General features: G+C 44.0%; 1 protein-coding gene across 1 annotated transcript in view; it reads left to right on the plus strand.

Annotated features, from left to right (window-relative positions):
• Positions 1-23,877, plus strand: part of LOC309549029 (cytochrome P450 2K4-like) — a 127,284-nt gene extending 103,407 nt beyond the window's left edge. The window contains exons 9-10 of the mRNA XM_082248970.1: positions 9,240-9,381; positions 23,642-23,877. Coding sequence (XP_082105096.1) covers positions 9,240-9,381; positions 23,642-23,820 — 321 coding nt within the window. The 3' untranslated portion in view covers positions 23,821-23,877. The remainder of the gene's footprint in view (positions 1-9,239; positions 9,382-23,641) is intronic.
• The last annotated feature ends 1,052 nt before the right edge of the window (positions 23,878-24,929 follow it).

Raw genomic sequence — 24,929 nt, forward strand, 5'->3', positions numbered from 1 at the left:
TTTGTCACTCATGAGGTGAATGTAAGTTAATTGTCCTTGGGTAAAGATTCTTACAGAAAATTTTAAGAGTCTTAGCAAAGACCTTCTCAGGCAAATATATTAAAGAGGCCCAGACAACACGCCAAGATAAGGACTAGCCATGGTGCCAGGTTAGGTTATAATGGGAGTGATGTCATTCTTGTCTCGATTTCAACAATGAAGAAGGGATCAGGATATTTCATTTTTTTTAAGGGCTCATTTAAAAATTGCTTGAGGAAACATTATTATTATTTGTAGTGAATATATTTGCAACAATATTATTGTATTGTTGTATTATATGAAGCATATACATAGGCCTACTTAATTGGATAAGTTCAAGGAACATTTTATATGTATTCTTTTATAATATTCAACCGATATTCATTATATATTGGGGGGAGGTACTCCTTGAATTATATGTGTATTATTATTAATACAGTAGGTATAAGCGTCAAATATATAGAATAGGGTGATATGTATAGAAGTTCCTTTTTTTGCATAAAGAACTAATTGGTATACAAGGATTTCACTTTAAGTTACTTCACTTTCAAGGAATGTTAATTGCTGTGGCTTCAGACCCTATTCAAGCAATATATATCGTACAAGATACAGTATTCTTGACAGTAAGTTGGCAAGATAGCTAACATACTAAGATTTAGATTTTCGGTCAGAAGGTTATCTTTGAGAAAATAGTTGAATCAAAATATTTTCCCAAAATTTTTATACAGACAAACAGTGCCCCCTGTTGATAATGGCGAGGTAGAGCCACATAGAAAATGAGGCCCCATATGACCTGTTTTTATGTGGAAAACAAAATCCACACCCACATTACCAAGGATAAAAGTTTAATGTAAGTTAGAGAGACGGGAGAGAATTGGAAAGAGCAGGAAGGAAGTAGAATGTTCTGAAGAAGTTCTGACATACTGATGGGAGACATTTGAAGCTGAGGCGGGCTATTCAAAAGTGACATCCCAGGCAACAGACATTGAAGTTTTTGGTAAAGTGTAGATTTCTATATTTTCTATAGGCAATTTGCTTGCCGTATACATCTAACTGAACCATTTGATTTTCTTGATAGCATCAAGATTTGAATTTAGATCATTCTAACTTCAGTATGACCGGTCTATTTTCTAATCTTGGGGGATTATATACATCTGTATTATGTCCCCTTGATGCTGATAGTAAATGGTGCAGTTGTGATGTATTCTTAAAATAAATTACCTTAGTAGAAGTTTATTTTACCAAAAACAATCTGGACTTCTAGCAAGTCTTGGTGCATGGTGTAACAATTTTTGTCCATGCATTTTTAAATGTTGAATTGCGAACATCTGTTGGCTGAGAGAGGTCACGTGTCAAATCTGTCAAATTTTGTTTCCATATTTTGTGAGCTCATGAGAAGCTATTAATCACATTCCAGAAGTTATGGGTTTTGGTTACTTTGATATTCTGTAATAATATCCTTTGATTTTATTTCTCACAGTACCTGCGTGATACATATTATTGCATTTTGTTCCACTTTTTGTGTTTACTGCCAGTTATATTTTAATATTATTCTGTACGGATTTTTATTTAATAAATATATATATATATTTTTGCACAAAATTGTATTCCTCTTATCTTCAGGCTAGAGCCAATAAATGATCTCAAATGTTTGTTGATTTATGGAAATAAGTTGAGAATCTCCTTAATTATAGATCCTTGATTATATGCATAAATAGACACTGTTTATCAGAGCAGTATAAACATTCTGACAAGATTGCTTTCTTGGATAGGACAAATAAACATGGTAAAAATAGTGATAGTGCCGAAAATTCTTTATACATTTCAGATGCTACCAATATACTTACCGCAGGCTTATTTTAAAACACTAAGTAAATCGATAACAAAGTATATTTGGCAGAACAAAAAATCAAGAATAAAACACTCAGTACTTAGTAAAGGGAAATCACAAGGGGGGTTGACTGCACCAGATATTAAAAGGTACTATAATGCAGTGGTACTATCACAAATGGTGGAGTGGACAAAAATAGGAAGTAGTAAAAAATGGGTAAAAATAGAAAACACACTGAGTAATACACAGTTAAGTAATAATATTGGGTACTATAACAATATAGAGTATTAAATGTAGACACAAACAAATTGACTAAGAATATGTTTAGGGTTTGGGATTCAATTTATAAACAAAAAAAATGGGAATATAATTCACTTTTAATTTCACTCACTGGGACAAATTATTTTCCCCCCTGGGAACAGGGCACAATTAGGAGAGTAGATAATAGATAAAAATGCACAGCTTAAGGATATGGTGGACAAAGGGAAGATATGTTCATATCAGGAATTGAAACACAAGAAAGAATTAATGATATTGAATGAATGATGTTCTTCTCAGTTAAGACACTTCGTGTCAACATTACCTCAACCCACAAATCTATAAAATATTCACAGAGATTACAGAGCCAACAATACCGCCATTTATCAATAAACGGGAAAGAGAGTTGGGATCACTGTTTAGAGGAGCAACAAATAAAGTTCTGAGTGCGGTTCATACCACAGCAGTAGATATAAATACTGTAGAGATGAACTATAAATGTCTAGCTAGGTGGTATAATGCCAGTTAAAGCACAAAAATCAGTCAGAGAAATCTTCAATATGTTGGAGAGGTTATAATTTAGAGGGTACCATGGCACATATATGGTGGGAGTGCCCAAAGATGCGGGATTACCGACAGAATGTAAGACAATATATAAAGGAAATACGGACGTAGACATTGTAGATGACCAGTGGACTTGTCTGTTCTGTAATACAAAAAGTACTTTAAAACAATACAAGAATATAGTAGTGCCTTATCTAATAAATGTGGCAAAAGAGGTAATACGAAAAAAAAGGATCTAGACCCTGGATATCCTATGATTAAGGAATGGTTTAAAAAAATAGAATATATTCATAAAATCAAATATCTGAGAAGCAGTGGAAGGTGCCAGACAGAAAACTTTGTCATTATATGGGAAAGATGGGGAACAGTTAAGAGAATGAGGAAATATGCAGCAATATGTATTGAACAGGTTACGAGGGAAGAAGGAAGGGGGGAAGAGGAGAAGTAGAGAAAAGAGGGAAAGGAATTAAATAAAAGGACAAATAATGGGAAAATAGGGGGGAGGGGAATTAAGAGGGTTATATGTTAAAGTGTAATTAAAAGAAACATATGTAATATTTATTAACATTTTTGTTTATAAAAAATCGAATAAAGAAAAAGTACAAAAAAAAAAGAATTACTGACCATCATCTGATGTTCGCGGTTATACCTCACATGTGTGGGACGATCATTGTTTGGGTGCGTGTGGGAATCGTCACTGCTCCAAATGTGGTGTGTTCAGATGCATTTAGACATTTTTCGTGATTCGGTACTACGTTACTTTAACAATTGCTCTGTCATGCGACACTGTACCCTCAATAAAATTGATGTACTTTTTTTCCCACAAATAGAGCTTTCAATAGAGCTTTCTTTTGGTGGTATTTAATTACCTGTGCGTTTTTTTTTTCTTTTTTTTTACGCTATAAACAAAAAAACAACAACAATTCTGAAAAAAAAAAAAAAAATCATATTCTGCTATATATCATTCCCCAAAAAAATTTAAAAATCAAGTTTTTTCATCCTTTTAGGCCAATTTGTATTCTGCTACATATTTTTGGTAAAAATAATTCCCAATAATCGTATTTTGATTGGTTTGCGTAAACGTGTTGGCATCTAGGGGAAAGATTTGTCATTTTTATTTTTTTTTTTAACTAATAATTGCGACAATCTGCGATTTTTAGCAGTACTGCAACCTTACGGCAAACAGATCAGACCCCTAACTGACATTTTTGACACTTTTGGGGGGACCAGTGACATTACTACAGTAATCAGTGCTAAAAATATGCACTGTTACTGTAATAATGACACTGGCAGGGAAGGGGTTAACCCAAGGGTAATCAAAGTGTGAGCCTAGGGGAGTGTTGTCTAACTGTATGGGGAAGTACTTCTGGAATCAACACAGAGACCTGTGGTCCTAAATAGCAGGATCACAGGAGCTCTGTGTTCATTCCAGAGAGAACAATGGCAAGCTGTGTTTACAACAGCAGACCGTCGTTCTCTCTCAGCGCGGAGCGATCGTGGGTGCCCGGCAGCAATCGCTTACGCTGATCCCGTGGATCAGCTTCCCCGCTTCCTAATGGGGGCGGGCGCTCTAAGAGCACTTCCATGAACCGCTGTACAGGTATGGCTGTTCGCACAGCCGAGCCAGACTTCCATAGTATATCTGCGGTGAGCGGTCGGCAAGTGGTTAAACATGCCTAGCAAATTGTTCTGCTTAAAATTTCTTTCCTGAATGAGCTGGTGATGTTTTTTTTTCCTTAGAAGCCTGTAAACATTTATGTATGAAGGGCACCATAGGCTAACACAGAGGTGCTTTTACAAACTGAAAAAATTTCAAACACTTGTAAAAGCAGCTTTTTTAACCCTGGGTAGACATCTCTGCATGTGGCTGTAGGAAAATGCGCTGCTTTGTGGAAAACGCGCAGGGCTGCCATTCAATCTGAATGGTACCCCAACGCATGTAAAATCGCACTGCGGGAATCATAGGGAAATTGCATGATCAAAACAGAACATTTTACACTTTTTTTTTTTTCCGGGAAATACAGGCATGGCAGGCCATTCATTTGAATGGGCTGCCGTGCCTGGGCAAACGCAGCCTGCACAAAATGCAGATATGTGAACCTAGGGCAAAGCCCTTTGTGCACGAGGCCTAATCAATGTCTGCGATACTTGTTGTCACACCCAGACAGGAATGTACAGAGTTTAAATATAGTAGCCCCCAGGAAGCCAAGGATTCTTTACGTGTTTGTACGATTTGGAAATATCGTTTAATGATAGAAAAGAAAAAATTGTGCAAGAAAAATATTTTCAGAATTCAATACAAGATATTCCTAATTAGACAATTACAACAGTAAAAAAATGTATTAAATAAAAAAGTTACTTAAAAAAAGATAGTTATTCGATTGGCATTAAACAGGATATGAATCTTACATTGGTGTACCTAGCTTATATGACAACCAGGGCCCACCCAAAAAAATTACTTGCATGAACAAGGCAGTGTATGCAAATTGAATTCTGTGTGTGTTTCAGGAGTGCATAACACAGAGGATACATAGCTCAGGAAAGGATAACACACAGAGTGCAGGGCATAGGGGTGCATAACACAGAGAGTGCATGTGGCCTTTCCCAATATGTAGACACCTTCCTCCAACCCCTTGCCCAAGCCCTTCCATCATACATCCGAGACTCAGCCCACCTTATGGAGATGTTGGGCCCATACACTTGGGAAGAGCAGTACTTATGGCTCTCTCTTGACATAAATTCTCTATATACGTCCATTCCCCACGATGTAGGACTAAAAGCCACCGAATATTTCCTAACCAACAACAATATGATTAACCCTGATCAAGCCCTCTTTATTTCACAAGCCATACATTTTTGTCTCACCCACAACTATTTCCTTTTTCAAGATACATACTACCGTCAGACTACAGGCACAGCTATGGGGGCAAATTTTGCCCCCTCCTATGCCAATCTCACTATGGGCTTCTGGGAAGAAGCACACATTTGGTACAATAACCCATTCACTCAACACCTTATTTTTTATGGGCGGTACATCGACGATCTCATTATCATCTGGGACGGCCCATCTAATATCATACAAGAATTTGTCCAACATTGCAACAATAATCCCTTTGGCCTATCATTTACTTCCGCTTGGCATCAAGATTTATTACCTTTTCTAGATTTAGAACTCGGCCATGATGGTGGCACCATCATCTCCCGCAATTATTCAAAACCCACTGCCGGTAATTCATATTTACACTACGACAGTTGTCATCATCCGTTATAGGTCAAAAACATCCCCAAGGGTCAGTTCTGCCGTTTACGGCAAAACTGTACAAAAGTTTCAGACTACACAACCCAGAGCAACCACCTTAAACAGAAATTCTTGGATAAAGGTTACCCCAATACACTCATTGATTCAGCTTATAACACTTTGCTTTTTTGGGAGGTTTATCAGAAAGATAACCCCACATCTGATTCCACTACCCGGTTCATTACTAGGTTTCATGCCCGCCATAAAAAGATGGAAAGCATCTTTTCAAAACATTGGGGCATCCTAAAGCAAGATCCCCATTTGTCTGTTAATATCCCTGACAAACCTCGTATTACTTACCGGAGGGCCCCCTCCCTTAAAAACAAAATATCCCCCGGTAAACTTAAAAATCCTAGGCCCAACCCCCTTTGCCTTGCACCCCTCAAGGGGATGTTTCAATGTAAAAAAAACCTTATGCAAAACTTGCAAATTTGTCCATCATGGCCAGAAATCCTTTAGCCACAGAGGCAAAACATATACCTTCAATGACTTTCACAACTGCTCCACAGACCACGTGGTTTATTGCCTGACCTGTCCATGTCCACTTCTTTATGTCGGTCGCACCATCTGGCCCCTAAGACAGCGCTTTGGGGAATACCGACGCTTCATTGAAACTGGTTGCGACCAACATAGTGTCCCCCATCATTTCCTGGAGGCCCACCAAAAATCTACTACAGGTCTACAGGTTTGGATCCTGGAACCCATTCCTAGGGATTTACCAGACACAGAACGTTTCTCCCTACTCTGTGAGAGGGAAATGTTCTGGATATACACCCTAGACAGCCTCAGCCCCAATGAGTTAACACCATTCTGTAAATCCTATTTCCCTCTTCCCCCCTTTCCCCCACCCACCCACCCACCCATATATCTCTCCCAACTTACATATGTTGTTATTATTCCAGGCACTTCCTCATTGTCCAACACATCGCTCATAACAACTGGACCCCCCAGTAAGTATATAATATCTAACACCCCCCACCACCCTATCTGCTTCCATTCTTCTCTTCCCCCCCCCCTTTCCCCCTCCTTTTTTCCTCCTCCTTCCCCTTGTTTCTCTTTTTCCTTTTGTTTTTATTTTTCTCCTTCCCCCCCTTTTCCCTCCCCCCCTCCCCCCCCCTGAGCCCCTATGCGCCCCCCCCCCTTATATTTCCATGTCCCCTATATTATGGCATTAGTGGTTACACTTCCAACATAAATCTGGCCAGTTCTTAATGTTGCTCATCTGTTCATTATTTTATTTTTATCATTTATATATATATATATATATATATATATATATATATATATATATATATATATATATATATATAATGTTTCCTCTTCCCGTCGGCCGCCGCACAAGTCTCCATCGCTGCAAGGCATATCCGGAAAGCCAGAACGGGTCTCCTTCAGTTCCCGGACTTCAAGCCTACGCCTGGACACTTCAATGCCATCTCCAGCAGCCGCCCTCGGAGCGTCATGCACTCATCTGCTTACTAATATGTAAGTTACTTCACTGTTCTGTAATTAAATTTGTTTTTACCACACTCAAGAGGCGCTTCCCTCTTCTCTTTATCTACTGCTCAGAGTCGACTTCACTCTTTTGGACAGCAGCCCTGAGTGCCTTGTGACCCATCCATCCATCCATCCCTGGATCAACCCTGTGTCTGCTTATCCTTTATTGGACTCCAGGTCATTTATCTCCCCTTTCACCCTCAGAGACTTGCACACGGACTTATAATCCCCACCTTGTGCAAGCGTCATTACAGCTGATTAGCAACACGCTGATATTGTCCTGGTTATCCACCTAGGACATACCATTCCACCCTGTATTGTTACTGTCATTTCCCTGCATTATCTATGAGCGCCATACTACCACTATATATTTTTATATGACAACCAGGGCCCACCCAAAAAAATGACTTGCAGGAACAAGGCAGTGTATGCAAATTGTGTTATGCACTCCTGAAACACACATAGAATTCAGAAGATACAGAGCTCAGGAAAGGATAACACACAGAGTGCAGGGCATAGGGGTGCATAACACAGAGAGTGCATGGGTCAGATGTGTTTACCACAGAGAATGCAGGGCTCAGGAATGCAGAGGACAGGAATGTCTATCACACAAAGTGCAGGGGTTAGGGGTGCAAAGCACACAAGCCATTGTGCTGAATACAACCAAAATGACCCCCTCCTCCCAGTACAAACCCCTCCCCTCAAGACTTTGTCCCCCACAGTACAGATCACCGCCAACAGTTCCAAATCCCCCCTCCCAATCCACCCACAAAGTACAGTGCCCTTCCCTATCCCACTTCCACATCCTTCTCTCCAGCACACCCCCTCCTCCCCAGCTTAGTACCCCCAGTCCAGACCCCTATTCTTAGTACAGCCCCCATCCCAGCGTAACCCCAAGTACAGACAACTCTCCCCAGTATATCCCCCCTCGTAGCCTAACACCCCCAATAAAGATTCTCCTCTTCATAACAGTCCCCCTTCCAGCCTAACACCGGAAGTACAAAACCACTACCCCCGGTAAAGACCATCCCCAGTAAAGACCCCTGTTCAGAAAGATCTTCTCTCTCAATTTACTTAATCCCAGACTTTCTTGGTACCCCATGGAAACAATACACTCGTTTATATAAAAAAGACAATTTTTATTACAAAAGTGTATTAACAAATAAAAAAAAACCTATATCAATGTATACAAATAAAATAGATGATGCAGCACCTCATATTACAGATTATAATTTCCCTTTGTGGATATGTAAGATCCCAGAGTGTAAATATCACTGTAACAAAATATAGGGAAACATTATCTCCAGAAAAAGCGTCATCCTCCACGCGTTTCACAGTCTCAGATGCTTCTTCAGGAAGCAGGAGGAGAGCATGCAACTTTTCCAAACCAGGAATATGTAAGGCAACACAAAAAACCAAACCAAAAACAAGGATAGAACTCACCTCATTAGGAGGATGTGGTAGTGGGTGAATACTGTGAGATAGGGTGCAACCTGGGGCTTGTCAGTTCTCTGGGTATATGTAAGGGTTTACAACCACTTTAAATCGTAATGTTTTGTTGCAGATTTTTGATTTTTTGAGAAATTAGTATTGCATTCCCCCTACTGCCCACTGAATCAATGTCTGGATAGTAAGATTGAAGGACTAAGTTGGTAGCCTGAGCTTTCAGAATGCATTTCAGTACATCATTTTTAGTTTTGTTTAGAGCGCACCTTGAACACATCCATCAACAAATAATTGATACTTATCCAAATGTCTCTCATATATTCTTTGCAGGGAACCCAAGTGATTCCATTACTGTATTCTGTCCTACAAGACAAAGAGCACTTTCAGAAACCAGAAGAGTTTTATCCTCAACATTTTTTGGATTCAGAGGGAAATTTTGTTAATAAGGAAGCTTTTATACCATTTTCTGCAGGTGAGTATATCAAGGAGGGAAACTCTAGATGGCCATAAATGTATCAAGGCTTCCTCTGTGGCTGTGACCAAAACAGGGTCAGCAGTAGGGATGGGCTTGATGTAACCAGGTGTCCCCTTCCCTTTCCTATAAAAGAGCTGTGATGGCTCAAGCGGCTAAATAGCCGGGAGGCGTGTGAAGAGGCGGGAGTGTCTTTTTTTTTTTCTATTTTTTCAGGTGCGGTGGGCGACATGGTTGACGATAGATTTACATCGGCGGACACTATTTTTTCATGTTTATTTTATTAATAAAGGACTTGTCAAAAACTGGCTTTTGTGTTTATTTTTTTGTACACTTTTTTGGTGAATGGGTAGGGGTTCGAAGTACCCGATATTCATTCACATAGGGGGCGGGATCTGGGGGCCCTTTTGTTAAAGGGGGCTTTCAGATTCTGATAAGCCCCCCACCCACAGACCCCGACAACCACAGCCCTGGGTTGTCCGGAAGAGGCCCTTGTCCCCCATCAACATGGGGACACAGTGCTTTGGGGGGCACCCCAAAGCACCCTCCCCGTGTTGAGGGCAAGTGGCCTGGTATGATTCAGGAGGGGGGTGCTTGCTTGCCCCCCCCCCCCATCCTGGCCAGCTAGGCTGCTTGCTCGGCTAAGGGTCTGGTATGGATTTTGGCGTTTGCCATTTTTTTCATTTTTAATTTTATCTGTATTGCTGGGAGCTGACAATAAATTACAGCCGTAAGCAAGTTTAAATGACATTTTTCCTTTAGAAATGTCAGTATTGCTGCAGCAGGATACATACATCGTACAAATGCGCCACTTTACAGGCACATTAGGGGTATCCCCCAGGCACAATATTTAGGAATTTTTCATTTTTATTGTTTCACTTTAAGCATTATTAAAATCACTGCTCCTGTTAAAAAGATTGTTTTAAAACAATTATTTTAGCATTCATACAATCCCCCAGGGCAGTACCCAGGTCCCCATACACTTTTTATGGCAATAACTTGCATATAAGCCTTTAAAATTAGGACTTTTTGTTTCATGTTCGTGTCCCATAGACTTTAATAGAGTTTGTATGTTCGCTAGAACTTTTTCCCTGTTCGAGATGTTCTGGTGCGAACCGAACAGGGGGGTGTTCGGCCCATCACTAGTCAGCAGAGATCCCCAATGCAAAATTACAAATGGTGCCACAGTTAGTTATTTTATTCTGCCCAGTTTTCACAGATAAAAAGATAGGCCAAAATGTAATAGGTCAGTCTAACCAAAAGTGATATATTGCCATTTTATATATCACATCTACATAAAAAAAAGAAATAGATATGAGGTAGCACTGAGTAAAAAAATGATAAAGCAATCACCCTAAATGTATATACAGTATATACAGGTTCATCTAAAAAAAATTGAATATTATCAAAAAGTTAATTTATTTCAGTAATTTAATTCAAAAAGTGAAATTCATATATTTTATATAGATGCGTTATACACAGGGTGATTTATTTCAAGCATTTGTTTTCTTTTTATTTTGATTCATCTAGTGAAAACCCAAAATTTTGTATCTCAGAAAATTAGAATATTACATAAGACCAATAAAAACAAAAATAAAAGGATTTTTAAGACAGAAATGTTGGCTTACTGCAAAGTATGCCCATGTACAGTATAGTACGCACATAATACTTGGTCAAGGCTCCTTTTGCATGAATTACTGCATCAATGCAACGTGGCATGGAGGCGATCAGCCTGTGGCACTGCTGAGGTGTTTTGGAAGCCCAGGTTAGCAGCTTTCAGCTCTTCTGCATTGTTGGGTCTGGTGTCTCTCATCTTCCTCTTGACAATACCCCACAGATTCTCTATAAGGTTTAGGTCAGGCAAGTTTGCTGGCTAATCAAGCACAGTGATACCATGATCATTAAACCAGGTATTGGTACTTTTTGCAGTGTGGGCAGGTGCCAAGTTCTGCTGGAAAATGAAATCAGTATCTTCATAAAGCTGGTCAGCAGAGGGTGGCATGAAGTGTTCTAGAGTTTCCTGGTAGAGAGCTGCGCTGACTTTGGACTTGATAAAACACAGTGGACCAACACCAGCAGGTGACATGACTACCCAAATCATCACTGACTGTGGAAACTTCACACTGGACCTCATGCGACTTGGATTCTGTGCCTCTCCACTCTTCCTCCAGACTCTGGGACCTTGATTTCCAAATGAAATGCAATTTTTTCCACAGTCCGTGATGATTTGGGGAGCCATGTCATCTGCTGGTGAAAATGTGTCCATTTAAGATGCAACCTCCAATAACACCCCTGGCAAGTGTAAATAATATTTCACACCAGCTTAAATTGACCTGTGTGCAGGGCCGGACTGTCTTACCGGGATACCGGGAGATTTCCCGGTAGGCCGACTGCCCTGGGGCCGCTTTGAGAGCAGCAGCACTAGAGGGCCTGCCCGCCCGCAAGTTTCGGCCGCCCGCCCGCCATTCACGGCCGCTGTACTGCCGATAGTTTCAGTACACCGCCCGCCCGCAAGTTCCGTTCCGCCGCTGTGTGACTGGGGGAGTGGCCTGGCCACCGTTGTCTGCTCGCTGCTAAGGGGAGGCTGGCTGAGTGAGCAGTGTCACTGCAGACCGCCTATCCTCTCGTCTCCGGCTCCGCCCATTGCTTCAGGCTTCAGCGAGAGAAGCTGAAGGTGCCGATGGAAGCAGAAAGTCAGCTGACGCTGACGACCAATAGAGTGAGGAGGAGGAGCTCTGCTCTCTGCTGGGAGACCCGGCTGCCACACGTCAGAAGAAGCATCCCTGCAGGGCAGCACGTGTGAAGAGGCACTGAGGCTGAATCGACTGACAAAGTAAGTACAGTAATCAGCAGTGCAATTGATCTTATCCTCCATCACCACTGCCCCCTGCTGATCTCACCACCCCCATAGATCTTATCCCTGATAGGATGGGGGGGGGGCAGCAGTGGCGGTGGGGAGGATGGCACCCCCCATCCCCACTGCCACTAATCTCCCCTCACCACTATAGCTGCCACTGATCCCACTCCCCTCACCACCATCACTGATCCAACCCCCCCACCACCACCACCCCTGCCACTGATCCCACCCCCCTCACCACCACCACTGCCACTGATCCCACCCCCCCTCACCACCATCCCTGCTGCCACTCATCCCACCCCCCCTCATCACTACCACCATCACTGCCACTGATTCCACCCCCCTCACCACCGCTGCCACTGATTCCACCACCACCGCTGCCACCATTCCCACCCCCTCATCACCACCACCGCTGCCACCGATCCCACCCCCTCACCACCACCACCGCTGCCACCGATCCCACCCCCCTCATCACCACCACCGCTGACACCATTCCCACCCCCTCATTACCGCCACCGATCCCACCTCCCTCACCACCACCACCGCTGCCACCGATCCCACCCCCCTCACCACCACCACCGCTGCCACTGATCCCACCCCCTCACCACCGCTGCCACTGATCCCACCCCCCTCATCACCACCACCGCTGCCAGCGATCCCACCCCCCCTCACCACCACCGCTGCCACTGATCCTATCCCCTCACCACCACTGCCACTGATCCCACCCCCCTCACCACCACCACCACCCTCACCACTACCACCACCGCTGCCACTGATCCCAACCCCCCCCTCACCACCACCATCATCATCACCACTGCTGCCACTGATCCCACCCCCTCACCACATCCACTGCCACTTATCCCACCCCCTTCAGCACTGCCACTGATATCACCCTCCTCACCACTACAACCAGGGCTGCCGTTAGACATTATGGGGCCCTGTATAGCCTACCAGACCTGTTTTTTATCCTGAAGCTATTCTCCCCTACCCTGCAGCAGCCGGCAGCAGAAAAAAGAGAAGAAGCGTGAGAGCTGCTGTAGGGGCACAAAGGACAGCAGGCGGAAAGTGGTCATCAACAGTGGTTTACTAGAACAGATCTCCTGTGGTTCCCCCTTCCCTCTGCAGCAACTGAAAACAGGTGGGAGGGAGAGAAGATGAAGCCAGCAGCGCTGCGAGTAAGGGGGAGACATACAGGGGAGCCTGGGCAGTAGGGAAAAGGGGGAATCTGATCATGGACAGGAGGGGGTGATCAGTATAGAGGAGGGCAATTGCAAGAACCAAAGCAGCAGGAGAGGGAGGAGGAAAAGCCAGCTTTCAGCTGCTGCAGGGAGACCCATACAGGGGATCGGTTCCTGTAATTTTCCTCTCGCCGCACCAGTCACCCCCCTTTTCCATGATCTGATTCCTCCTACTGCCTGGGCCCTCCTGCTGCACTTATGGGGCCTGGGCCTCATACAGGAGGCCCGTACCCAGCTCACTCCTCTTGGCCCTGCTTCCTAGCTGGGGGGGTTGCCTAGGGTGTCAAAAATCTTTCCTCCAGCCCTGGTGGCACCCGTATAGTATATGGCTGCAGCTATGCCGGGGAAGGCCAGTAGTGACATAATGGCACTGGGCGGTGTCATTTTTATAGAAGGGCACTGATCTTGGTCGGGGGTGGTGAAGCACGCCTTTCTACACCATAGGTGGGTAAGACTGGACCCCTCCGCAGCCTCTGACATCTCCTGTACCATGTCTGCAGCCTCTGACATCTCCTGTACCATGTCTGCAACCTCTGACATCTCCTGTGCCATGTCTGCAACCTCTGACATCTCCTGTGCCATGTCTGCAAACTCTGACATCTCCTGTAACATATCCGCACAGCCTATGACCATCTCTTGTCTTTTATCATGTCTGCAGTCTCTGAGGGGGAGTGTGTAGAGGAGTCAGGAGTGGGAGTGACGCCAGGATGGGGGTCACGGGAGACGTAAGATGTATGTGGACTGTGGAGAGAAGACTATAGGATAAACCCAGAGCCAACAAGCTGGAACCAACTGACTGAGCCCTGCACGGTGCACCTGAGAGGTCAGTGACAGCTCCGCCAGACCAGTCTGAATAGGGGTCAGTGATGAAAGGGGGAAGTGAATACAGTAACCCCCCTTCTTTCTGCAGAAGGTGCTCTCTGGTCCCATTTCCAGAGTTCCTGGGGTTCCCCTTTACATCAGTCTGCAGAATTTACCATTACAGTGCAAGGGGGAACTCTGCGGACCCTCATGTAAAGGCAGACTTTGATTATATTTTATTCTGGTAATATATCACCATCACAATAAGTGGACTGTTCTTGATAATTGCTCCACTTTTAACTGGAATTTGCTCTTATGTACAGTATGAATGTATCTATATACATATAGATATAAAACCCTATGTGATTTTATATCTGTCTTATCTACATATAATACATGCTTCACATGTGCTTTAAAATGCATGGTTTTCCCTTTTATGATCAAGAAAATAATGACGCTATGCTGTTGGGCCGGTATAATAATGCTATGGGGCTGGTATGAAATTATTTCCAGGGCTGGTTTTTATTCCCAGTCCGGCCCTGCCTGTGTGTATATAATACTTTCTGTGAATCAACAACCTTTAAATTCATTACAAGAAATGTGCTCAACCTCCTCCCAACATCCAATCTCACTCGCCGGATCATATTGCCTCTCATATTAAATGATCGGCAAATAGAGCTCACAAGATGTCTCTTCCACTCAGTATTGGCCTTTCCAGGATCCATTCCCCTTTAAGGGGGTCTACATAAAAAAAAATAAAAAAAGACTCGACTAGTGTAATACCATCACTCAATCAAATTTTGTTCATACCCAGTGAAAAACATATTCACAAGCAATGTAAAATATATCTTCCATCAATCACCCAAAAAATGAGTGTTACTTTGTTATGTCAGGCTCTCATTCCTGCCATAGTGCCGGCAGTTTTGGGACATTGGATTATTTGCCATGCCATGGGTCTTGATTAGGGTTGAGCGAACACCTAGATGTCCGTGTTCGACGGGTTCGGCCGAACTTTAAAAAAAAGTCCGGGTCCGTGTCCCGGACTTTTACCGAACTTTTCCCGGACACCGAACCCCATTGAAGTCAATGGGGACCCGAACTTTAAGGCACTAAAATGGCTCTAAAACACCAAAGGAAAGGGCTAGAGTGCTGCAAATGGCAGCAAAACGTAATTAAGAGCATGGCAAGTGCTCTGCAAACAAATGTGGATAGGGAAATAACTTAAAACAACAAAAAAAAAACAGAAAAATAAAACAATGTTCTTCTTCATCTCTGAAGGACGAGGCCCATATGGAGTAGGAGGGAGGTTGAGGTGGTGGTGGATGTGGCGGTGACATAGGCGTGCGCACAGGGTGTGCTGGGTGTGCCTGGGCACACCCTAATCACCTAGGGCACATAGCATTGCCAGTGAGGAGATGGGAAAGATCTCCCTGGGACCTGCTCTGCTCTATTTCTCCTTGCCTACAGGTACATGGCCCCGATACATTACTCTCCCTGCTGGCAAACACATGCATGTGTATTTCAACTTTGGGGTGCACACCTTAATGCAATAGGCTGCGCACACCTATGGGCGGTGTAGGTGGAAGCGGCGGTGGAGGAGGACCAGGGCCGGATTAACAGCATCATGGGCTTGGTGCTGAGGATTTTGAAGGGCCTTAAGGGCCGTGCCTTGCCATGCACCCAGAGGAGGAAGGGTGCAGCCATGCATGCCTAATTCAACATGGGATGCTGTCTCTGAAGCCCATAAACACATCCATGCATCGCCAACTGTCCCTCCTTGTCCGGCCTTCACGCTGTGTGGGGAGGTTCTGAGGGTGCTGCCTGGGGAAGCGAGCATAGAAGCCAGACTTCTGTGTTTACAAGTGACAGAAGAGCGGTAACAGTGAATATGGCCAACCCGGGGCCTATATAAAAGGTAGGGGCCTGGAGCTGCAGCTCCAATAGCCCCTACATTAATCTGGCCCTGAGGAGGAGGACGAGGTAGCCAACACTGCTTCTTTTCAAAAATTTTAAATGAGGGTACACCCCAAAAGAGTGAGAAAGAGCAAAAATGGAACAATGGGTGGGTAAGGTCGGTATCCATTGCTATTCTGCATAAGGTACGGAAAAGTCCCGTGGGATCCATGCCTGGTTCATTTTAATGAACGTGAGCTTGTCCACATTGTCTCTGGACAGGCGGCTGCGCTTGTCTGTTATAACGCCCCCAGCCGTGCTAAATACCCGTTCAGATAATACACTGGCTGCAGGGCACGCCAGCACCTCCAAGGCGTAAAGGGCAAGCTCAAGCCATGTGCCCAATTTGGAGACCCAGAAGTTGAAGGGGGCAGACCCGTCATTCACTACATGTAGGCGTGTGCACACATACTGCTCCACCATGTTGGTAAAATGCTGCCTCCTGCTAAGACGTTCCATCTGAGCTGCTGGTGCTGCTGTTTGTTGTGGCGTGCTGACAAAGCTTTTCCACATTTCGGCCATGCTAACCCTGCCTTCTGAGGTGCTGGCGGTGCCCTGGTTGCGTTGGCGACCTCCTCCTCCTCTGCCTTGTGCTTCCACTGTGGCCCCGCTGTCAGATGGGAATGCCAGCAGCATGGCGTCTACCAGCGTGCGCTTGTACTCGCGCATCTTGCGATCGCGCTCCAGTGAGTGAATTAAGGACGGTACGTTGTCCTTGTAACGGGGATCCAGCAGCGTGGCCACCCAGTAATCAGCACAAGTTAGAATGTGGGCAACTCGGCGGTCGTTGTGGAGACACTGCAGCATGTAATCGCTCATGTGTGCCAGGCTGCCCAGAGGCAACGAAAGGCTGTCCTCTGTGGGAGGTGTATCGTCCGTGTCCTCTGTATCCCCCCAGCCACGCACCAGTGATGGCCATGAGCTGGCCTGGGTGCCACCCTGCTGTGAACATGGTTCCATCTCCTCCTCCAGCTCCTCCTCCTCCTCATCCTCCTCATCCTCCAGAACTGTGCCCCTGCTGGACAATTGCGTCCCTGGCGTTTGCGTGTGCAGGAACCCACCCTCGGAGCCCCTTGCGAATGACTGCCCTGAAAGCCTTGGAAATGTTACCTCTTCATCCTCCTCCTCCTCCTCATCCTGTGCCACATCCTCTTCCATCATCGCCCGAATTGTTTTTTCAAGGAGGCATAGAAGTGGGATAGTTAAGCTGAGAACGGCGTCATTGCCACTGGCCATGTTGGTGGAGTACTCAAAACAGCGCAACAAGGCACACAGGTCTCGCATGGAGGCCCAGTTAAATTAAATAGCGGAATAGAAAATATGATCCAAAAAAAGTGTATGTATATCACACGTACACAACCACACTGGGCCCCAATTACTATTGTTTGTACCCCTAAAAGGCTAGATGAGGAGTAGGGGGAGTATGGAACAGGCAGCACCCTCAAACCTTCAGAAGTATGAGATGAACCCCAACAACTTGGAAAGGTGGATCTCTCTCACACGTACCGACACAGACTATCCCGCAATTCAATTGATCCTCAAAGGTTTTTATTGAATAGCGGAATAGGAAATATGATCAAAAAAAGTGTATGTATCTCGCACGTACACAACCACACTAGGCCCCAATTACTATTGTTTGTACCCCTAAAAGGCTAGATGAGGAGTAGGGGGGGTATGGAACAGGCAGCACCCTCAAACCTTCAGAAGTATGAGATGAACCCCAACAACTTGGAAAGGTGGATCTCTCTCACACGTACCGACACAGACTATCCCCCAATTTAACTGATCCCCAAAGGTTTTTGATTAAATAGCGGAATAGAAAATATGATCCCAAAAAAGTGTATGTATATCACACGTACACAACCACACTAGGCCCCAATTACTATTGTTTGTACCCCTAAAAGGCTAGATGAGGAGTAGGGGGGGTATGGAACAGGCAGCACCCTCAAACCTTCAGAAGTATGAGATGAACCCCAACAACTTGGAAAGGTGGATCTCTCTCACACGTACCGACACAGACTATCCCCCAATTTAACTGATCCCCAAAGGTTTTTGATTAAATAGCGGAATAGAAAATATGATCCCAAAAAAGTGTATGTATATCACACGTACACAACCACACTGGGCCCCAATTACTATTGTTTGTACCCCTAAAAGGCTAGATGAGGAGTAGGGGGAGTATGGAACAGGCAGCACCCTCAAACCTTCAGAAGTATGAGATGAACCCCAACAACTTGGAAAGGTGGATCTCTCTCACACGTACCGACACAGACTATCCCGCAATTCAATTGATCCTCAAAGGTTTTTATTGAATAGCGGAATAGGAAATATGATCAAAAAAAGTGTATGTATCTCGCACGTACACAACCACACTAGGCCCCAATTACTATTGTTTGTACCCCTAAAAGGCTAGATGAGGAGTAGGGGGGGTATGGAACAGGCAGCACCCTCAAACCTTCAGAAGTATGAGATGAACCCCAACAACTTGGAAAGGTGGATCTCTCTCACACGTACCGACACAGACTATCCCCCAATTTAACTGATCCCTAAAGGTTTTTGATTAAATAGCGGAATAGAAAATATGATCCAAAAAAAGTGTATGTATATCACACGTACACAACCACACTAGGCCCCAATTACTATTGTTTGTACCCCTAAAAGGCTAGATGAGGAGTAGGGGGGGTATGGAACAGGCAGCACCCTCAAACCTTCAGAAGTATGAGATGAACCCCAACAACTTGGAAAGGTGGATCTCTCTCACACGTACCGACACAGACTATCCCCCAATTTAACTGATCCCCAAAGGTTTTTGATTAAATAGCGGAATAGAAAATATGATCCCAAAAAAGTGTATGTATATCACACGTACACAACCACACTGGGCCCCAATTACTATTGTTTGTACCCCTAAAAGGCTAGATGAGGAGTAGGGGGAGTATGGAACAGGCAGCACCCTCAAACCTTCAGAAGTATGAGATGAACCCCAACAACTTGGAAAGGTGGATCTCTCTCACACGTACCAACACAGACTATCCCCCAATTTAACTGATCCCCAAAGGTTTTTGATTAAATAGCGGAATAGAAAATATGATCCAAAAAAAGTGTATGTATATCACACGTACACAACCACACTAGGCCCCAATTACTATTGTTTGTACCCCTAAAAGGCTAGATGAGGAGTAGGGGGAGTATGGAACAGGCAGCACCCTCAAACCTTCAGAAGTATGAGATGAACCCCAACAACTTGGAAAGGTGGATCTCTCTCACACGTACCGACACAGACTATCCCGCAATTCAATTGATCCTCAAAGGTTTTTATTGAATAGCGGAATAGGAAATATGATCAAAAAAAGTGTATGTATCTCGCACGTACACAACCACACTAGGCCCCAATTACTATTGTTTGTACCCCTAAAAGGCTAGATGAGGAGTAGGGGGGGTATGGAACAGGCAGCACCCTCAAACCTTCAGAAGTATGAGATGAACCCCAACAACTTGGAAAGGTGGATCTCTCTCACACGTACCGACACAGACTATCCCCCAATTTAACTGATCCCCAAAGGTTTTTGATTAAATAGCGGAATAGAAAATATGATCCCAAAAAAGTGTATGTATATCACACGTACACAACCACACTGGGCCCCAATTACTATTGTTTGTACCCCTAAAAGGCTAGATGAGGAGTAGGGGGAGTATGGAACAGGCAGCACCCTCAAACCTTCAGAAGTATGAGATGAACCCCAACAACTTGGAAAGGTGGATCTCTCTCACACGTACCAACACAGACTATCCCCCAATTTAACTGATCCCCAAAGGTTTTTGATTAAATAGCGGAATAGAAAATATGATCCAAAAAAAGTGTATGTATATCACACGTACACAACCACACTAGGCCCCAATTACTATTGTTTGTACCCCTAAAAGGCTAGGAGTAGGGGGAGTATGGAACAGGCAGCACCCTCAAACCTTCAGAAGTATGAGATGAACCCCAACAACTTGGAAAGGTGGATCTCTCTCACACGTACCAACACAGACTATCCCCCAATTTAACTGATCCCCAAAGGTTTTTGATTAAATAGCGGAATAGAAAATATGATCCCAAAAAAGTGTATGTATATCACACGTACACAACCACACTAGGCCCCAATTACTATTGTTTGTACCCCTAAAAGGCTAGGAGTAGGGGGAGTATGGAACAGGCAGCACCCTCAAACCTTCAGAAGTATGAGATGAACCCCAACAACTTGGAAAGGTGGATCTCTCTCACACGTACCAACACAGACTATCCCCCAATTTAACTGATCCCCAAAGGTTTTTGATTAAATAGCGGAATAGAAAATATGATCCAAAAAAAGTGTATGTATATCACACGTACACAACCACACTAGGCCCCAATTACTATTGTTTGTACCCCTAAAAGGCTAGGAGTAGGGGGAGTATGGAACAGGCAGCACCCTCAAACCTTCAGAAGTATGAGATGAACCCCAACAACTTGGAAAGGTGGATCTCTCTCACACGTACCAACACAGACTATCCCCCAATTTAACTGATCCCCAAAGGTTTTTGATTAAATAGCGGAATAGAAAATATGATCCCAAAAAAGTGTATGTATATCACACGTACACAACCACACTAGGCCCCAATTACTATTGTTTGTACCCCTAAAAGGCTAGGAGTAGGGGGAGTATGGAACAGGCAGCACCCTCAAACCTTCAGAAGTATGAGATGAACCCCAACAACTTGGAAAGGTGGATCTCTCTCACACGTACCAACACAGACTATCCCCCAATTTAACTGATCCCCAAAGGTTTTTGATTAAATAGCGGAATAGAAAATATGATCCCAAAAAAGTGTATGTATATCACACGTACACAACCACACTAGGCCCCAATTACTATTGTTTGTACCCCTAAAAGGCTAGATGAGGAGTAGGGGGAGTATGGAACAGGCAGCACCCTCAAACCTTCAGAAGTATGAGATGAACCCCAACAACTTGGAAAGGTGGATCTCTCTCACACGTACCAACACAGACTATCCCCCAATTTAACTGATCCCCAAAGGTTTTTGATTAAATAGCGGAATAGAAAATATGATCCCAAAAAAGTGTATGTATATCACACGTACACAACCACACTAGGCCCCAATTACTATTGTTTGTACCCCTAAAAGGCTAGATGAGGAGTAGGGGGAGTATGGAACAGGCAGCACCCTCAAACCTTCAGAAGTATGAGATTGTGTTCACTGTACCCCACAAAGATTGAGTTCACTGCACCCCACAATGATTGTGTTCACTGCACCCCACAAAGATTGTGTTCACTGCACCTCACAAAGATTGTGTTCACTGTACCCCCCAAAGATTGTGTTCACTGCACCCCACAAAGATTCTGTTCACTGTACCCCACAAAGATTGTGTTCACTGCACCCCAAAAAGATTGTGTTCACTGCACCCCAAAAAGGATGTTGTTCACTGCACCCCAAAAAGGATGTTGTTCACTCCACCCCAAAAAGATTGTGTTCACTGCACCCCACAAAGATTGTGTTCACTGCACCCCAAAAAGATTGTGTTCACTGCACCCCAAAAAGGATGTTGTTCACTGCACCCCAAAAAGGATGTTGTTCACTCCACCCCAAAAAGATTGTGTTCACTGCACCCCACAAAGATTGTGTTCACTGCACCCCAAAAAGATTGTGTTCACTGCACCCCAAAAATGATTTTGTTCACTGCACCCCAAAAAGGATTTTGTTCACTGCACCCCAAAAAGGATGTTGTTCACTCCACCCCAAAAAGATTGTGTTCACTGCACCCCAAAAAGATTGTGTTCACTGCACCCCACAAAGGATTTTGTTCACTGCACCCCAAAAAGATTGTGTTCACTGCACCCCAAAAAGGATGTTGTTCACTGCACCCCAAAAAGGATTTTGTTCACTGCACCCCAAAAAGATTGTGTTCACTGCACCCCACAAAGGATTTTGTTCACTGCACCCCACAAAGATTGTGTTCACTGCACACCAAAAAGGATTGTGTTCACTGCACCCCAAAAAGATTTTGTTCACTGCACCCCAAAAAGATTGTGTTCACTGCAGCCCAAAAAGATTGTGTTCACTGCAGCCCAAAAAGATTGTGTTCACTGCAGCCCAAAAAGATTGTGTTCACTGCAGCCCAAAAAGATTGTGTTCACTGCAGCTCACACACAGAAAAATGGATGTGGATCACTGACACCTGCCTATCTCCAATCCCACACCACACAGCAATATCGATTGTAGTTTGTAGAACACAGTTTCCCTAAAATTCAGCAGACTCTGTCCCTAACAGGATTGAGAAGAGATCGTAGATCAGGATTGAGTGCAGATTCACCCCACCCCCCACACAGCAATATCGATTGTAGTTTGTAGAAGACACTGACCCTATAATTCAGCAGACTCTATCCCTAAAATGCCTACAACTCGCCCTGCCTAAACACTCCGACCTGTCCCTCAATTCTATCCGGACACAAATGGTTTTTTCCTGCCTATCTTTCCCTAATCAGCAGCCAGCACGTTGATGTGTGCTCTGTCCCTGAATCTAAGCAGCATAATGACGCCGCTGCGGCTGCCTCGAACTTATAAAGACTTGGTCACATGCTTCAGACGGCCAATCACAGCTACTGAGACATTTGCAGGCATGGCTGGGATGGCTTAAGGCACACCAGTTAAACGATTGTTGATTGGCTGTTGAAAGCCCGCCATGAAAAGAGCGCCAAAGCATGCAAAACCCGGAAATAAAACGACCGAACACGGATTTTTACCCGAACATACAGTAAAGTGTCCGTGTCCGTGTTCGGGTACAAAAAATCCAATTATTCGGTACGAACACGAATAATACAGTCCGTGTTCGCTCAACACTAGTCTTGATTATTCCACCAATTAGATCCCCCTGACAAAATTTCCCTATGCCCTCTTTTTTGGGTGATCCCTTTCTACTTATGTGCTGTGCTACGGTCACAGGTCAGCTGATTTCTATTGTGTTGGGTATTCAGCTTAACTGTACCTTACTCTCACATAGTCTTGTCTATGGCCAACAAACATGACAAAAAATAGATTGTTCTACCAGTTATATGTACCACATAATAATTTGTACAAGGTTTTGTGGAACCACAAAGATGTATGGTGACAGAAAAAGCTCCGTAAATATCGGCTCGGGAGCGCAAACCCCATTGGGCACTAGCAAAGTGACACACAAACTCCACAATGCACCTACATTGCAAATGGTAAAAAGATGGCTTATGCGGGGTTGTGAAACAAACTACATGTCTCGCAATGGGACCTAGAGGGACACAGAGATGGACAGATATATGTCCTGCAGCTGTAAAAGCCAATATTCTTCCTTAGTCATTCGTTTTATAATAGTTTTATACTTTATCTCTTTTTCAAGGTAAGAGAAGTTGTGCTGGAGAGACTCTGGCTAAAATGGAACTGTTCCTCTTCTTTACAACACTGCTGCAAAACTTCACCTTTCAGGCTCCACCTGGAACAAAACTGGACCTCACAGGCGCTGTTGGCTTCACAACCCCTCCACTGAAGCATGAGATCTGTGCAATTCCTCGTAGTTAAAATGAAATTACAGTAAATATATGAATAATAATCGTGGACTGAGTTTAATCTTTTCTGAAAGAAAACCTGTCAATGATTTGTAGAAATGTCGTTGAAAGTTCCTATATGGAGACAAAAGGCCCCTTCAGATTAATGATAAATGCATGTTTATAAGTAAAATGAATGATGAAATAAATGAACTATGAAGGTGAATGATTACATAATATGCTAAAGGCTGATACGTATTAGTAGAGAAACTGGATCATGAAAAGAACTTATATATGTTATATACAGTATACAGTAAATCATTGATGGCCACCTGTTTCCATGTCAATTATGACCATCCAGGAAGGTATTTGCAGACTTGCAAAGTTACTAATAGGACTGCCGTAAAAGAGGAGTCTAGTTACGTAAACAAAAACCAGCACAATAGTTATGTGTTTTGCACTAGCTTTGTTGGCATCCCAGGTTATTAGCACAGTGTCCTCATATTCGCTGGAGTTTCCTCCATGTGTTAAAATCTTCCACCATACCAAGGTTATAGAAAAGCAAAACAGGTCTCACAAGGAGCCAGGGTATACTACCAATATAATTGCTCAACCTGCAGAGCTTGTGACAGGTCTTTGCATAGGGTGTTGTAGGGTACAACCAATCTTCTAGCACTTCTACCATGCTCCTCCAATCCCTCAGTGCAATTATCAACTTGCCTAAAGCCAACTTTTTACACCCCATTTTACCTCTGCACACAATAATTGAAAGCTCATTTCTCTAATAAAACACCCCTCAGTATGCACATCCACCTCCTACATGGTAATATCTACAGTAGACCAGAACACAGTTCAGACGGCATTAGAGACGGGTGAATTTATGAAAGCTTCAAGCAATTGGGGTTTTAGTAGGGTTGAGCGGACACCTAGATGTCCGTGTTCGACGGGTTCGGCCGAACTTTAAAAAAAAAGTCCGGGTCCGTGTGCCGGACTTTTACCGAACTTTTCCCAGACACCGAACCCCATTGAAGTCAATGGGGACCCGAACTTTCAGGCACTAAAATGGCTCTAAAACACGAAAGGAAAGGGCTAGAGTGCTGCAAATGGCAGAAAAACATAATTAAGAGCATGGCAAGTGCTCTG

Source organism: Pelophylax lessonae, assembly GCF_965119305.1.
Source record: "Pelophylax lessonae genome assembly, chromosome: 3".
Taxonomy (NCBI): Eukaryota; Metazoa; Chordata; class Amphibia; order Anura; family Ranidae; genus Pelophylax; species Pelophylax lessonae.